General features: G+C 47.7%; 1 protein-coding gene across 1 annotated transcript in view; it reads left to right on the plus strand.

The window, feature by feature from the left end:
• Positions 1-15,910, plus strand: part of Glb1 (galactosidase beta 1) — a 75,807-nt gene that overhangs the window by 28,221 nt on the left and 31,676 nt on the right. The window contains exons 6-10 of the mRNA XM_051140631.1: positions 2,186-2,370; positions 5,649-5,703; positions 7,749-7,870; positions 7,951-7,991; positions 12,073-12,185. Coding sequence (XP_050996588.1) covers positions 2,186-2,370; positions 5,649-5,703; positions 7,749-7,870; positions 7,951-7,991; positions 12,073-12,185 — 516 coding nt within the window. The remainder of the gene's footprint in view (positions 1-2,185; positions 2,371-5,648; positions 5,704-7,748; positions 7,871-7,950; positions 7,992-12,072; positions 12,186-15,910) is intronic.

Below are 15,910 nucleotides of genomic sequence, written 5' to 3' on the forward strand. Positions count from 1 at the left end.
TCTGCTGAGCTGCAGTATGAAACTGTCTCAAAACAACCACAGAAAATATAGTGACCCATTTGTTTCCGGGGTCACTCTCTGGACTGAGTGCTCCCAGTCAGAAACCTGAAGAACCACAGACAGACAGACAGACAGACAGACAGACTGCCATGAGAGGATCTATGCAGTGCATTAGCAGGGCACGCGCGCGCATGCACACACACACGCACGCGCGCAATGGTTCTCAACCTGTAGGTCTTGACCCCTTTTGGGTCAAGTGACCATTCACAGGGGTCACCTAAGACCATCGGAAAACACAGATATTGACATTACAACTCATAACAGTAGCCAAGTTACAGTTATGAAGAAGCAATAAAATAATTTTATGGTTGGGGGGGCCGTCACCACAACATGAAGAACTGTATTACATGGTCACAGCGCTGGGAAGGTTGAGAACCCCTCCTTAGTATCTGGGGCCTCTGTCTCAGTCGGGATGACTATTACACTGATAAACGCCATGACCTAAAGAACTTGGGCAGGAAAGGGTTTATTTGGCTTATGCTTCCACATCACGGTTCATCACCGAAGGAAGTCAGGGTAGGACAGGAAGGAACTCAAGGAGGGCAGGAACCTGGAGGCAGCAGCCCATGCAGAAGCCAAGGGTGCTGCTTACTGGCTTGCACCTCATGGCTTGCTCAGCCTGCTTTTTTTTAAAGATTTCTTTGAAGCCAGGCGTGGTTACACACACCAGTAATCCCAGCACTCAGGAAGGCAGAGGCAGGTAGATCACTGTGAATTTGAGGCCAGCCTGGTCTACAAATGGAGTCCAGGACAGCCAAGGCTAGACTCCAAACCAAAGCCTCTGTTACACAGTGCACACTTCTGATCACACAGCAGAACAGCTAACTTTAAAAGGGGTGTGGTGTGAGCCAGGCATGAAGGTACACACCAGTAATTTCAGCATCTGGGAGGCAGAGGTAGGAGGATCTCTGTGAGTTTGAGGCCAGCCTGGTCTACAAAGTGAGTTCAAGACAGCCAAGGCTACACAGAGAAACCTTGTCTCAAAAAAACAACAACAAAAGATATTTAATGATGTATGTAAGTGCTTTATCTCCATCTACACCTGCAGAACAGCAGAGGGCGTCAGATCACATAGATGGTTGTGAGCCACCATGTGGTTGCTGATAATTGAATTTAGGACCTCTGGAAGAGCAGGCATTTCTCTTAACCTCTGAGCCATCTCTCCATCCGCAGCCTGCTTTCTTATAGATCTCAGGTCCACCAGCCCATAATGGGTTGGGCCCTCCCCCATCAATCACTAATTAAGAAAATGCCTTATAGTTAAGAAAATGCCTGTTTACTACCAGATCTTATGGAGGCATTTTCTCAATTAAAAGTCCCTTCTCAGGTGCACACCTTTAATCCCCAGCACATGAGAGGCAGAGGCAGGTGGATCACTGTGAGTTCCAGGCCAGCCTGGTTTACAAAGCGAGTCCAGGACAGCCAAGGCTACACAGAGAAACCCTGTCTTGGAAAAAAGGAAAGTCTCTTCTCTCTGGTGACTGTAGGCAGTACACCTTCTGGGGGAAGGGGGGATCCCCCATCCCTTACTGGCCCCCCCCATCTACTCCCACCTGCATGAGAATGATTAAATTATAGATGTAGGCCAGCTGCCACGTCCTGCTTTTTACGTGTGTCCCAGCCTTGTGTAGCTAGCTCCTTTACCAAGCTATCTTCCCACCTGTTTTGATCTGCAGACTTAAGATATGCAAGCTTTAGCTGGGGCACAGTGGTGCTCAGCTATAATCTCAGCACTCACAGAGGCAGGCAGATCTCTGTGAGTTTGAGGCTAGCCAGGTCTACAAAGCAAACCAGGGACAGCCAAGGCTACACAGAGAAAACTTGTCTCCAAAAAAAAAATTTTTTTGCCCAGCTTTTCTCTGCTGTATATGTCTTGTCCCACAATGCACCTGGTTTTAATCATATGTACATTCAATTATGCATAGGTATAAGATTGCAAATAGGGGGTTCTCCCTTAAAAGTTCACTCAGAGGACACAGTTCGCATTATTATGCATGTCCTCCAAACCAGTTCAGGCTGGATCTGAGGTACGTTTTGGATGTGTGGATGTGAACTAGCGTTCCCAGGGAAAGCTCAGGCTGCCTTGGCACCCGCTGGTTTCTCATTCTTCTTTCTAAATACGCAGGTTGAGAATGAGTACGGCTCGTATTTTGCCTGTGATTATAACTACCTGCGTTTCCTGGCACACCGCTTCCGCTACCATCTGGGCAATGACGTCATTCTCTTCACCACTGACGGGGCGAATGAGATATTACTGAAGTGTGGGACCCTGCAGGGCCTCTATGCCACGGTGGATTTTGGAACAGGTCGGTGTTTGTGGCAGCTAGGAAATGCCGCTGAATATTGGTCACTTCAACACAGCTGTGGCTAAAGTGACTTGAGCACATAGATATCTCAGAGTGTCCTTTGTCAGGTATGCTATAACAAAATACTGGAGGCAATCAACTTATAAGGACGAAGGTTTTGTTTTAGATCACAGTTGTAGAAATCTCAATCCACAGTCTGTTAGTCTTGTAATATCAGGGAATCCTTCTGGGAGCATAGGAGACCCATTTACTTCATGGCCTGAGTTCTCGGGACAAACATCAAGAGATGGGACTGCCATAGTCTCTTTCTAGACATGTCCCCAATAACCTAAAACCTACTAAGCCCCGGCTCTTTTTTCAGTTTGTTTGTTGTTTTTGTTTTTGGAGACAGGGTTTCTCTGTGTATCCTTGGCTGTCCTAGACTCACTTTGTAGACCAGGCTGGCCTTGAACTCACAGAGATCTGCCTGCCTCTGCCTCCCAAGTGCTGGGATTAAAGGCGTGCGCCACCATGCCTGACTCCCCCCCACCCCCCCCCCCCACCCCTCGCTCTCTCTTTCGCTGACAGCGTTTTCCATAGCTTAGACTGGCTTCTGGCTCATGGTATAGCCAAGAATGGCCTTGAGCTCCTGCTCCCCTTATCTCTGTCTGGGGTTCTAGCCGTGTGCTACCCCTACCCTCAGCTTCTTTGTACTGTTTTTTTTGTTTTGTTTTGTTTTTTTAACCACTGTACAAGGTTCACTTGATGGACCAGCAGGATGGCTCAGTGGGTAAGGATGATTGATGTTAAGTCTGATGGCCTGAGATTGATTCCTGGGAGCCACATGGTGAGAGGAAAGAACTGTGTCCTCGGAATACCAAGAGCATTCCATGGCATGTGCACGCTCACACGTGTATACACTCATGCATGTACACACAGGCACACACACACAGCCGGGTGGTGGTGGTGCACGCCTTTAATCGCAGCACTTGGGAGGCAGAGGCAGGGAGATCTCTGTGAGTTTGTGGCCAGCCTGGTGTACAAAAAAATAAAAAATAAAAAACAAAACCCTGTCTTGAAAAACAAAAGGAAAGAAAGAAAGAAAAACAAAAAAATCTCAACTATCTGAAATTCCAGTCCTATAAGATCTGGCGCCCTCTTCTGGTCTTGGCAGGCACTGCATGTAGTACACATACACATGCTTAGGAACATGCTTGTCCATACAAAACAATAAAAAAAGAAACAATTTTGTTGTTGTTATAGTTTTCAAGACAGGATTTTTCTATGTAGCCTTGGCTGTCCTAGACTCGCTTTGTAGACCAAGCTGGCCTCGAACTCACAGCAATCTGCCTGCTTCTGCCTCCCGAGTGCTGGGATTAAAGACGTGCTACCACGCCTGGCGTGAAATAAACAATTTTCTCAAGTAGGATACACACACAAAATGAGAAGGGGAGGGAAGGGAAGTTGAGAACTGTAGTTTGCATGGCTGAGGTGTACAGCTTATTCCTAGAATAGTCTCCGTTCATCAGAGAATAACACAATTATAGTGGCCTTGTCGCCTTGACCCTACTATTTAGCTGGTCAGAATCTGTGGCTCTCTTGTGTGGATAGTACTGAGGAGTGACAAGGAAGTGTCTAGAACACACTGGTCCTGGAGTGGAGCAGCTAGATCAGCCAAAGGTTAAAGACACACATGGGGGACGGCAGGCACAGCTTAGGGGGCAGACCTGTGAGCTTGGGCATGCGTTCAGGCAAAGCCATGGAGGCCTGCTCAGGAAGTGTTGTGTGGTCCCCACACATGCCTCATGTGGATGGTGTGGGGCCCTCCTAGAGCCTGTTTATAGGTATTCCATGGGTCTTTTGGCCTTTGAACCTCCTGTGGAAAATGTCTATGATGCTCATGTCTAGAGATTACAAAAAGGGAAAGTAGGGAGTGTAGGGGAAGGCGGGGGAGTGCCTCACTCAACTCAAACTATAATTCCCATTATTGTTGAGTGTTGACAGGGCTGTAGTCCAGGCTCCCTTCAAGGGTGAGGATGACCTTGAACTTCTGACTCTCTTGCCTCCACCTCCCCAGTGCCGGGACTGCACAGGCATGTGTCACTCATGCCAGCTGGTGTGTACTGAGCCCTGTGCACACTACCTGCTGAGCTACATCTCCAGTTCAGTTTGGGTTATTATAGCAACTTAATGGGCCAGGTGTAGCGGCACATACCTAAGCTCTCAGCACTCTGAAGGCTGAGGCAGGAGGATAGTTGAGTTTGAGGTCAGTCTGGGCTGCATGGTGAATGCCATGCCTGTTTGAGCTTCATAGTGAGACCCTGTCTCAGAAAAAACTAAAAGAGATATCACAATAGCAAAAACTACTGTACTCTTTGTAGACCAGGCTGGCCTCGAACTCACAGAGATCCACCCGCCTCTGCCTCCTGAGTGCTGGGATTAAAGGTGTGTACTACCACACCTGGCTTGCTTGCTTGCTTGCTTTCTTTCTTTCTTTCTTTCATAACGAGTTATTTATTTATGTATACAGTGTTTTGCCTACATTTACACTTGTACACCAGAAGAGGGCACCAGATCTCTTTATAGAGCATTGTGAGCATTGTGGTTGCTGGGAATTGAACTCAAGACCTTTGGAAGTGCAGCCAATGCTCTTAACCTCTGAGCCATCTCTCCAGCCCGAGTATCAGTTTCTTACTGTGTCCTTACATGGCAGAAAGGGGTGAGGGCCCTCCTCAGTTATAAGGGATTAAATGCCATTAATTCATAACAGGAGAAGGGGAGGGACTGTCTGAGTCACTTTCTGAAAACACATGATTAAGACTTTTTTTTTGTTTTTTGTTTTTTGAGACAAGGTCTCTCTGTGTTAGCCTTGGCTGTCCTGGAGTCACTTTGTAGACCAGGCTGGCCTCGAACTCACAGCGGTCCACCTGCCTCTGCCTCCTGAGTGCTAGGATTACAGGCGTGCGCCACCACGCCCGGCTGATTAAGACAAAATTTTTTGTGTGCGTTTATTTTTATCAGGGAGGGTGCTCAAGAGCCATGGGGCATGTGTAGAGGTTGGGATAACTGTGGGAGTCATTTTTCTCTTTGTACTGAGTAGGTCCTGGGGATTGAACTCAGATCATCAGCCTTGGTGGCAAGCACCTTTTCCCTCCAAGCCATCTTGCTGGCCCCTACTTCCTATACGTTCATTTTTGGGATTAGAGTCCAACTTGTAAATTCTGGACCAGTGACCATAGCAGTCTCTTTAGCTTCTTGTGCCTATGACTAACTTTTCTCCTCCCTCTTGTAATTTGCAGCCAGAAATATCACAGAAGCTTTCCTAATTCAAAGGAAGTTTGAACCCAAAGGACCTCTGGTAAGAACTGGGGGTTGGGGTAGAGACCGGTGGGCTTGTACGAGCGTTACCACAGCTGTTCCCAGAGGAGGAGGCAGGCTGCAGAAGAGCACATGTGCATCTTTGCTGGTTTCCTTTTTGTTTTTTGGCTCTGGGATCAGCAGCTGATGGGACTGGGGCCATATAGTTCTTTTTGACTCCTGAGTGGCAGCTGGCCCAGTGCTAAGGTTTGAAGCTCAACCCGGTGTGCCTTTCATCCCAGCACTCAGGAGGCAGAGGCAGGTGGCTCGCTGTGAGTTCGAGGCCAGCCTAGTCTACAAAGCAAGTCCAGGACAGCCAAGGCTATACATAGAAACCCTGTCTTGAAAAACCAAAAAAGGAAGGAAGGAAGGAAGGGAGGGAGGGAGGGGGGAGGGAGGAAGGGAGGAAGAGAAGCTCTGCACTGGAGATGCATGCACTAGAGATAACCATGACTGGCCAGGTGTGTCTTCAACTGTCTCTTTTTATTTTATTCTTCTTTTCTCTCCTCCTCTCTTCCGTCTGGATCTCAGGTAGCCCCCTTAGAATTCAGATGTAACGTGGCTTAAACTCCTGAGCCTCCTGCCTCCTCTTCTCAGGCACGGGGAATGGTTGTGAGTTGCCATGCCTGGCTTTCTGTGGTGAATTAAACCCCGGGCCTCATGCGTACAACGGTGGCACTCGGCTAACTGAGATACACCCCGAGGGATCGCACACCCGAGGAGCTTAGCAGTGGCTGGGCCAGGATCTGCTTCTCATATGTATATTTTTGTTTTGGTTTGTTTTCCGAGACAGGGTTTCTCTGTGTAGCCTTGGCTGTCCTGGACTCACTTTGTAGACCACACTGGCCTCAAACTCACAGCGAGCCGCCTGCCTCTGCCTCCTGAGTGCTGGGATTAAAGGCGTGTGCCACCATGCCTGGCTTATTTTTATTATTTTTATGTCTATGTACAATGCATGTGGGTGTTCTCAAAAGCTATTTATGAAAATATCTTGCCCAACTAAATTTTTTGGTGTTGTGTGGGGACTGGGGGTGGGGCGGGAGGCAGAGAACTTGGAAGCTGCTGACAAAACTGATGTAGGTAAATTCCTTTTGGGAATTGGTTGTCCCAGAATATCCATGGATGATTGGGAGTGGGACTCCGAACCTCAGATACTGGAATCAGTAGCTGCCCAAGTCCCTTCTGTAAAACGCCGCCATTCCTGTGGGCTTAATTGCACATCCTGTCGTAGGCTTAATTCTTCTCTATGTGGCTTGTACCTGATGCCGTACAGATGCTGTGTGGATAGCCATTTTACTTTACTATTTAGGTAATAATGATGGGGTTGGGGAGACTGTATATGTTCAGTACTGTACGCAAAATTTTTCCCAAAAAAATACTTTATAAAAAAAAATCTTAGGTGGCACATACCTTTAATCCCAGCACTTGGGAGGCAGAGACAGGCGGCTCGCTGTGAGTTTGAAGTGAGTCCAGGACAGTCAAGGCTACACAGAGAAACCCTGTCTCGGGGAGGTGGGTGGGTGGAAATGAGGTCTCATGTACCCCAGCTGGCCTCCAACTCACCGTATAGCTAAAGATGGCCTGGAACTTGTGAATCTCCTGCCTTCACTACCTGAGAACCAGGTTTACAGGTGGACACCACCACCTCACCCAGATGTTGAGGTGCTGGGGATGGACTCCAGGGCTTTACTCATGCTGGGCAAGCATTCTATCAGCTGAACCAGATGTTTCTGATCGGCCATGGGTTGGCTCTACAATGCAGAGCCCATGGATTTGTAGGGTTCACTATAGTTGTAAGATGAGCCGTCACAATTGGTTAGCACTCAGGGACCCAGTGTAGGTACTGGTGTAATTGGAGGTCCTTGTGCGGCCCTCCCAGCTTTAGACAGTGCATGGGTATCGGTCTCCTTTACCACTCCTTCCTTGGAGAAATAGAGAGGGTGTTACAGGGACACCTCAGCATTATTTGGGCACTACAGGGACACCTCAGCATATCTGAAGGCCATAAGTGTCTCCTAAGGGCCACCCTGCCTTTTCTCTTTTCAGATCAATTCTGAGTTCTACACTGGCTGGCTAGACCACTGGGGTAAACCCCATGTCACAGTGGATGCTGAAATAGTGGCTGATGCCCTCTATAACCTGCTTACCCTTGGAGCCAATGTGAACCTGTGAGTATGCAGTCCTGGGAGAGGGAGCCCCACAGCTGTGGCTTACAGTGAAGGACATGTGTTCTCTTATTTTTCTGTAGGTACATGTTTATAGGTGGGACCAATTTTGCCTATTGGAATGGTAAGATCCGTTTAACATCCATGGATAAAAAGCTTATTCTGTTTCTGGTGTGTGATTCGGGAGATGGTATCTATGGCCAATTTTTATTTTCTGTTTTTGTCTTCTGAATTTTCTAATATACAAGAATCACCTCTAAAATTATTTTTCAAAAGAATCATCCATATAGTCATTTCTGTGTGAAAAGAAACTAAGGGACATAATTTGATCATTTAAGAGTCTTATTTTAAGCCGGGCTATCTGGCAGTCTAGTGTGGCCATGTATGTATTTACATATCCTTCTCTGGTCTTCTATGTGTATGTTTATGTGCTGTGCAGGTGCGTGTATGCGTGTGCATCTGTGGGTGTGCAGGTGCGTGTATGTGTGTGCATCTGTGGGTGTGCAGGTGTGTAGAAGCCAGAGACAACCTTGAGTGTCAGTCTTCAGGCACCTGCTATCCTTTTATTTTTTAGACAAGTTCTTTCACTGACCTGGAACTTGTACCAAGTGGGCGAAGCTGGCCACTGAGCCAAGGGAACTCCCTCTCTCTGTGTCATTCTTACATGCATTTATTTATTTCTAGGTGGGAGTCAGCACAGCTCATGGGAGTTGGTTCTCTTCTTCCACTGTGTGGGTCCTGGGAATTGAGCTCAATAGTCAGGCTTGGCGGAACATCTTTACCCACGAGCCGTCTCCCCACTCCCATTTTAATTGTTTTTTAAAACCATAAAACTGAGCTGCCAGTGCAGTGGCGCACACCTGTAATCCTAGCACTCTGGGAGGCAGAGGCAGGTGATCGCTGTGAGTTCAAGGCCAGCCTGGTCTACAAAGTGACTCCAGGACAGCCAAGGCTACACAGAGAAATCCTGTCTCAAACAACAACAATGAAACCACATAAAACTGATGGTTTTAAATAGGTATTCTAACCGCTATCAAAGTTGTACAGTCCTTACCTTCTACTTCCAGAACATTCTCCCACCCACTTGAGAAAGCTCCACCCTGTTGCCCTCACTGCTCCCTCCTCCTCACAGCCCCTGGAGGTCTCTAAGCTCTTCCCCAAGGACTCTCTTGCTCTAGATGTTTTGTATAAACAGAATATGTAACTCACATGTTTTAATCTGATTTTTCTCATTTAGCCCAATACTCTCAAGGCTCGTTCATGTTCTGTCATGCACTAATACATTGTTTTTATTGCTAAATAATATTCTAGGGTTGGTGAAGTGGCTTGGTTGCTAGGGTGCTTGCCTGGCATTGTGCAAGGCTCTGGGTTGGAGCCATACACAAGCCCCACACAGTGGCACACATTTTTTAATCCCAGCACTTGAGTGGAGGGGGTGAAAGGTAATTTTTAGGCTGCGCAGTGAATCAGGTGTGTGGGTATATATACCTATGATCCCAGCATTTGGGAGGCAGAGGCAGGAGAATTGCTACAAGTTTGAGGCTAGCCTGTTCTACATAGTGAGTCCTAGGTCAGCCAGGGCTACATAGTGAGACTATCTCAAAACAAAACAATAAATACATAAAAAATAGAATTTTAAAAAAATGGGTAAAAGCTGTTCTCCAGGCCCTGTTGTGCCAATAGGAATCTGTCTCCTGCCTTTTTGTTTAGTTCTCTTATTAGCTCCTTCAGCCTAGTGATTATTGACATCGGTTTACAGAGAGCAATATGTGGGTGCCCAAAATCACCCCCACACTTCCTGTTCTGCTGGCAAAGGGCAGAGTTCTGCATTAGAGCCAAAGCTCTAGCCCAAGGCAGCTGACCTTCAGATAACCCCTGTAGCCCATAGGCCCAGAGTGAACCCATACCAGCCAGGCTTGGCTCTCCAGGCCTCTCTGAAGCTGCTTTTGGTCAAGCTGGCCTGACCTTAGCAGCTATATTCAGACCTACTTCCCAGAGGAGGGACCTGTCCATTTAACCCTAGGGAGTGTGCATGCGTTTGTACGGTGCTCATCCCCAACCGTGTGTCCACATCTTTGTAAAGACGGTCTCAGAGAGAGAGAGAGAGAGAGAGAGAGAGAGAGAGAGAGAGAGAGAGAGTGTGTGTGTGTGTGTGTGTGTGTGTGTGTGTGTTGGGGAACACTCCTGCTCACATTTCTGTCATTATTTTGCCTCAAATCCCTTCATATGCCCTTAAGTAGGAACTGCTCCCTTACAGTGCTAAAACTTGCTGGGCAATCACAGAGACCTGACTTCCAGCCCCAGAGCTCACATTTTTTTTTCCCCCAAGACAGGGTTTCTCTGTGTAGCCTTGGCTGTCCTAGACTAACTTTGTAGACCAGGCTGGCCTCGAACTCACAGTGATCCGCCTGCCTCTGCCTTACGAGTGCTGGGATTAAAGGCATGTGCCACCTCACCTGGCACAAACTAGGTTCTTTAAAAAATGCCATCATAGAAAAGCTTCATTCTCACACCAGTGCTGTTGAGCTAGAGGAGGAAGGCGCAAACCTTGCTGGCTCACAGTTGGCTACAGCAGCATTGCCATTAGAAATACAATCTCAAGAGCTGCAGGTGACGCTTGCTTGGTAGAGTGACAGCTTAGCCTGCAGGAGGCCTTCAATGCCACCCCCAGCACTGCATAAACCAGGCTTGGTGATACATGCCTGGGATCCCAGATAAACACCTGTGACTCCAGATACACACCTGAGATCCCAGAAACACAACCTGTCGTCCCAGATACACACCTGTGAACCCAGACATACATCTTTGATCCTAGACACCCACCTGTGATCCCAGATACACACCTGTGATTCTGGCACCCAAGAGGTAAGAAGCAGAAGATCAGAAGTTCAAGACCATCCTTACCTACATAGCTTGTTTGACGCTAACCTGGGCCTTGTCTAAAAGAAAACAGAAAAGGGAAGAAAGGCCGTCTCTATGCCCCGCCCCCAGGAGCCAGGTTCCAGGGCAGAGTTCAAATGTTTCTACAGACTCCCCATGTGTCTCTCATGCATGGGTAAGTTTTCAGAGGACTGGCCAGTATTACAGGGACCCTAAAACTGTGCGCATCATGTTAGTAAAGCGTGTCTGTTTCTGGTCTAGACTCTGCACCTTGAACAATACTGGCAAGGGAATTGTTTTTCTGGTCATTTTGTGTATCCAGCCCTGATTCTGTCCTTGTCACAGGGCGAGTTCCAGGGAAGTTGTGTTGATTGTGCTTCCCAGACAAAAGCAGACATAAGGAAGTGCTTGGGAGCTCCCCACAGTCAGGACGCAGTGAGAGATGCATGCTGGTGCTCAGTTGGCTTTAGTGTGGGACATCCCTATAGGGTGGCAGCTCCTTCCATATCTAGGTAGATCCCCTCACGCCAACTCCAGTAATATCAACCACAGGAGCAGCCCCAAGACCACCTGACAAGATGTTCCTTGGGCATGTTCTCAGGGCCAGCATCTGTCACACAGAGAAATGACAGCATATAGAAGATGGGGTGTTGTAACTATGTATGTGAGTGAGGGTGTGTGTGTGTGTGTGTGTGTGTGTGTGTGTGTGTGTGTGTGAGAGAGAGAGAGAGAGAGAGTGACGTAGCTCTGTGAGTGAGGATGCATGCGACGTAACAACTCTGTGAGTGGCCTCAGCCTGTCCTAAGGAAATCTGGGGCAGGGGAGGCAGGGGAAGATTTCTATGTCCCCAAACTGGCCGATAGATAAAGGCTTTCCCTGGAGGAGTGCAAACTGAAAAAGCAGATCAGAGCACTGGCTGCTCTTCCAGAGGATCCGGGTTCTATTCCCAGCCCTCACATGGTGGCTCCCAACTGTTTGTAACTCCTGTCTGAGGAGATCTAACACCTTCTGACCTCTGTGACCACACATGGTGCACAGGCATGTATGCTGGCAAAACACACATACACACAAAATAAAATGAAAAAAAAAAAAAAAGGAGAATGACCCTGAACTTCTGATCTTCCTGTTCCTCTTCCCAGATGCTCAGTCCCAGGCATGTGCCACCACATCCGGGATCTGCAGTGCTGGGGACACACTGGACCAGCTATGAAAGCTGCATTCCTGCTCCAAAGATTTGGGCTTTAATGGTCTTTCATTTCTCCTCACCCTAACCCTGTGCAAGGCCTTCGGTAGTGACCAGTGACGTATTTTTTTCTGTCTTCTAGGTGCCAATACGCCCTATTCGGCACAGCCCACCAGCTATGACTATGATGCCCCACTGAGTGAGGCGGGGGACCTCACTAAGAAGTACTTTGCTCTTCGAAATGTCATTCAGAAGGTTGGTCCTTCGAACTCTCAGTGAGCTGAATGGGTGGTGAGCCTCTTGTGAACTCCTCAGAGCCCTAGAGATGGCTTCCTGCCTGGAGACTGAGTGATGGGGTGGGTGGAAGGAGGCGTGGGTTTGTAGGACAGCCATACCGGAGGAAGACCTCGTGAGTCTATCAGCAAGGCTCCAGGCTGCATCCTTCACCTGTGAAACCAGGCTTGGGGTACCCAGTCATGCTGTAGGGAGAGCAAAGGGCATGTGTAAGGCACCCAGGGGGGTCTGTAACACAGTGTGGACAGCAAGTAGAAACCAGAAAATGTGTCTTTGTCATAGTGCAACTGTGTAGGGAGGAAAAATGGATAGACACCATTGTGCAGGGCAGATGTGAACCATGCAGCAGGGAGAGATGCTGTGACAGCGCTGTGCAGGGCAGATGTGACCCATGTAGAGAGAGATGCTGTGACAGCACTGTGCAGGGCAGATGTGACCCATGCAGAGAGAGATGCTGTGACAGCGCTGTGCAGGGCAGATGTGACCCATGCAGAGAGAGATGCTGTGACAGCACTGTGCAGGGCAGATGTGACCCATGCAGCAGAGAGAGATGCTGTGACAGCACTGTGCAGGGCAGATGTGACCCATGCAGAGAGAGATGCTGTGACAGCACTGTGCAGGGCAGATGTGACCCGTGCAGAGAGAGATGCTGTGACAGCGCTGTGCAGGGCAGATGTGACCCATGCAGAGAGAGATGCTGTGACAGCACTGTGCAGGGCAGATGTGACCCATGCAGAGAGAGAGATGCTGTGACAGCACTGTGCAGGGCAGATGTGACCCGTGCAGAGAGAGATGCTGTGACAGCACTGTGCAGGGCAGATGTGACCCGTGCAGAGAGAGATGCTGTGACAGCGCTGTGCAGGGCAGATGTGACCCATGTAGAGAGAGATGCTGTGACAGCACTGTGCAGGGCAGATGTGACCCATGCAGAGAGAGATGCTGTGACAGCGCTGTGCAGGGCAGATGTGACCCATGCAGAGAGAGATGCTGTGACAGCGCTGTGCAGGGCAGATGTGACCCATGTAGAGAGACATGCTGTGACAGCACTGTGCAGGGCAGATGTGACCCATGCAGCAGAGAGAGATGCTGTGACAGCACTGTGCAGGGCAGATGTGACCTGTGCAGAGAGAGAGATGCTGTGTTCTATCTGGGGCAAGTGACTACTGTTTCCTTTAGCTGGCTCTGGAACCTCTCCGTCCCTCCAGCAGGCAGCCTTTGAAGCACCCAAAGTTCTCAGGTGGGGTTTCCTGTCTCTGTGGTAAATTAAAAAAAAGAAAAAAGAAAAGAAAAAACAAACCCACAGTTTTTCTGCTCAGTCACCTGAGTTTTGAAGTTCAAAAAAAACCTCATAGGTTTTCTGCCTATAAGTGGTAAAAGTTAAGTGTCAAGGTAATGCCAAATTTAAGCATGTGTTAAGATTTATGTTCGGAAATATTTTTTTGTTTTGTTTTTGGGGGTTTTTTGTGTTTTAAGACAGAGTCTCTCTGTGTAGATGAGGTTGGTACTTTGAACTCAGAGAGATCTGCCTGCCTCTGCCTCCTGAGAGCTGTGCACCACCACACCAGGCATGTTATGGAAAAAAAATATGATAAAGCCTGGTGTGGTGCATGCCTGCAATCTACTCTCTGGAGGCAGGGCAAGAGAATCAGAAATTAAGTCATCTTGAGCTATTTGGTTCAAGGCCAGCCTCGGCTACATAAGACAGTATCTCAAAAAATAAAAAAAAAAAAAAAAAAGGAAAGAAAAAGAAAACATATTCGCATCAAAAATTTCTCTTCCCTTTAAATATTTTCATTATTTATTTATTTATTTTGGTTTTTTGAGACATTTTCTCTGTGTAGCCTTGGCTGTCCTGAAACTCTGTAGACTAAGCTGACCTTGAACTCACAGAGATCTGTCTCTGCCTCCCCAGTGTATTAAAGGCATCCACCACTACCATGCCAGGCTTCTATTTATTTTTTAAGGTGTGTGTGTGTGTGTGTGTGTGTGTGTGTGTGTGTGTGTGTGTGTGTGCGCGCGCGCGCGCGCGTGCGTGTGTGCGTGCACGTACTTGAGAATGCAAGAAAGGGCCATTGCCTCCCCTGGAGCTACTGCCTGAAGATACAGGCAGTTTTGAACTACCCAATGTGGTTGGTACTGCTAAGTGAATTCAGGTTTCCTGAAAAAGCAAGGAGCACCTTTAACCACTGTACCATGTCTCCAGCCCAATTCATTGTCACTCTTGACACATGCAGAGTGATTTCTGTTTTGTATATGTTTGTAAGTATATGTGCGTGTCTTCCTCAATCCCTCCACCTTCTTTTTGAGGCAGAGTCTCACTGACCCTGCTGTTCACTGGCCAGCAAGCTCCAGGACTCCTCCCATCCCTGGGGTCACAGGCTTGTGGCACTCTGCCCAGGTTTTTGTGGGGTGATGAAATGGACTCAGCTCCTCTTGCTTGTGTGGCAAGTACGTAAGTCCCACGCAGAGATTGATTTCAGCTTTTTTTTTTTTCTTTGTGCTTCCCCTTTCTTATTTTTCTTCCTTATTACTTTCTCTTTGCCTTGTTTGACGGTGTTTTTGTTTTCTCGTTTCCCCCTTCTTTGGGTTGGGAAGGTTTTCTTTCTCTGTGTTTTTGTTTTCTTACCCATTCAAGTGTGTTATCTCTGCCCTTAGAGGAACAGGGCTCCCAAGGCTACTGTATATGCAAAGTGAACAGAAAGCAGCAACCAACGCCCAGTGGAGCCTCCAGGTGCCTTCTGATCACCCTCAGCACCCTCCCACCTGAGTTGAGCTAACCACTGCCCTAACTTCTCTTGCCACCTATTAATTTTACTTGTTCTGAACTTAATAGGAATGGATTCATACAAGACACATAGCCTGGCTCTCAGGCTGCTCCAGCACTTACTTAGAGTTATAATAGTGTAGGACTCAGTTGGTAGAGTGCTTGCCTGGCGTGCACAGAGCCCTGGATTTGATCCCCAGCACTGTGTGAAGGGTATGACGATGCACGCCTTCAATCCTAACATTCTGGAGGTAGAGGCAGGAGGATCGCTGTGAGTTCGAGGCCAGCCTGGTCTACAAAGCGAGTCTAGGACAGCCAAGGCTACACAGAGAAACCGTGTCTCAAAAACAAACTAAAACTAATAATAATAATAATAATAATAATAATAATAATAATAATATAAAAACAAACAAACAAACAAAAAGGGCTGGAGAGATGGCTCAGAGGTTAAGAACACTGTATGCTCTTCCAGAGGCCCTGAGTTCAATTCCCAGCAACCACATGGTGGCTCACAACCATCTATAATGTAATCTGATGCCCTCTTCTGGCCTGCAGGTGTTCATGTAGACAGAGCACTGTGTACATAATAATAAATAAATCAATCTTTTTTTAAAAAAAGAGATTCAAGGTCATCCTTGGCTATATAGTAAATTCGAGGCCATCCTGGACTACATGAGACCCTACCTGAAAAAATAATTTTTAAATGTAATAGGGGACTAGTGAGATGGCTCAGCAGGTAAAGGCACTTGTTGTCGTCTTGAGTTCAGTTTCCAGTCCCCACAAAACCTACGCTGAGCATGATGGCAAACACAGATAAATCCCACTTCGGAGGCGTAGGCAAGAGGATCCGGAGTTCAAGATTATCCTGAGCTACTTTGAGAATTTTCTACTTGGCCTCCTTGGTTTTTGTTTTGTTTTATTT

Source organism: Acomys russatus, chromosome 32, assembly GCF_903995435.1.
Source record: "Acomys russatus chromosome 32, mAcoRus1.1, whole genome shotgun sequence".
Taxonomy (NCBI): domain Eukaryota; kingdom Metazoa; phylum Chordata; class Mammalia; order Rodentia; family Muridae; genus Acomys; species Acomys russatus.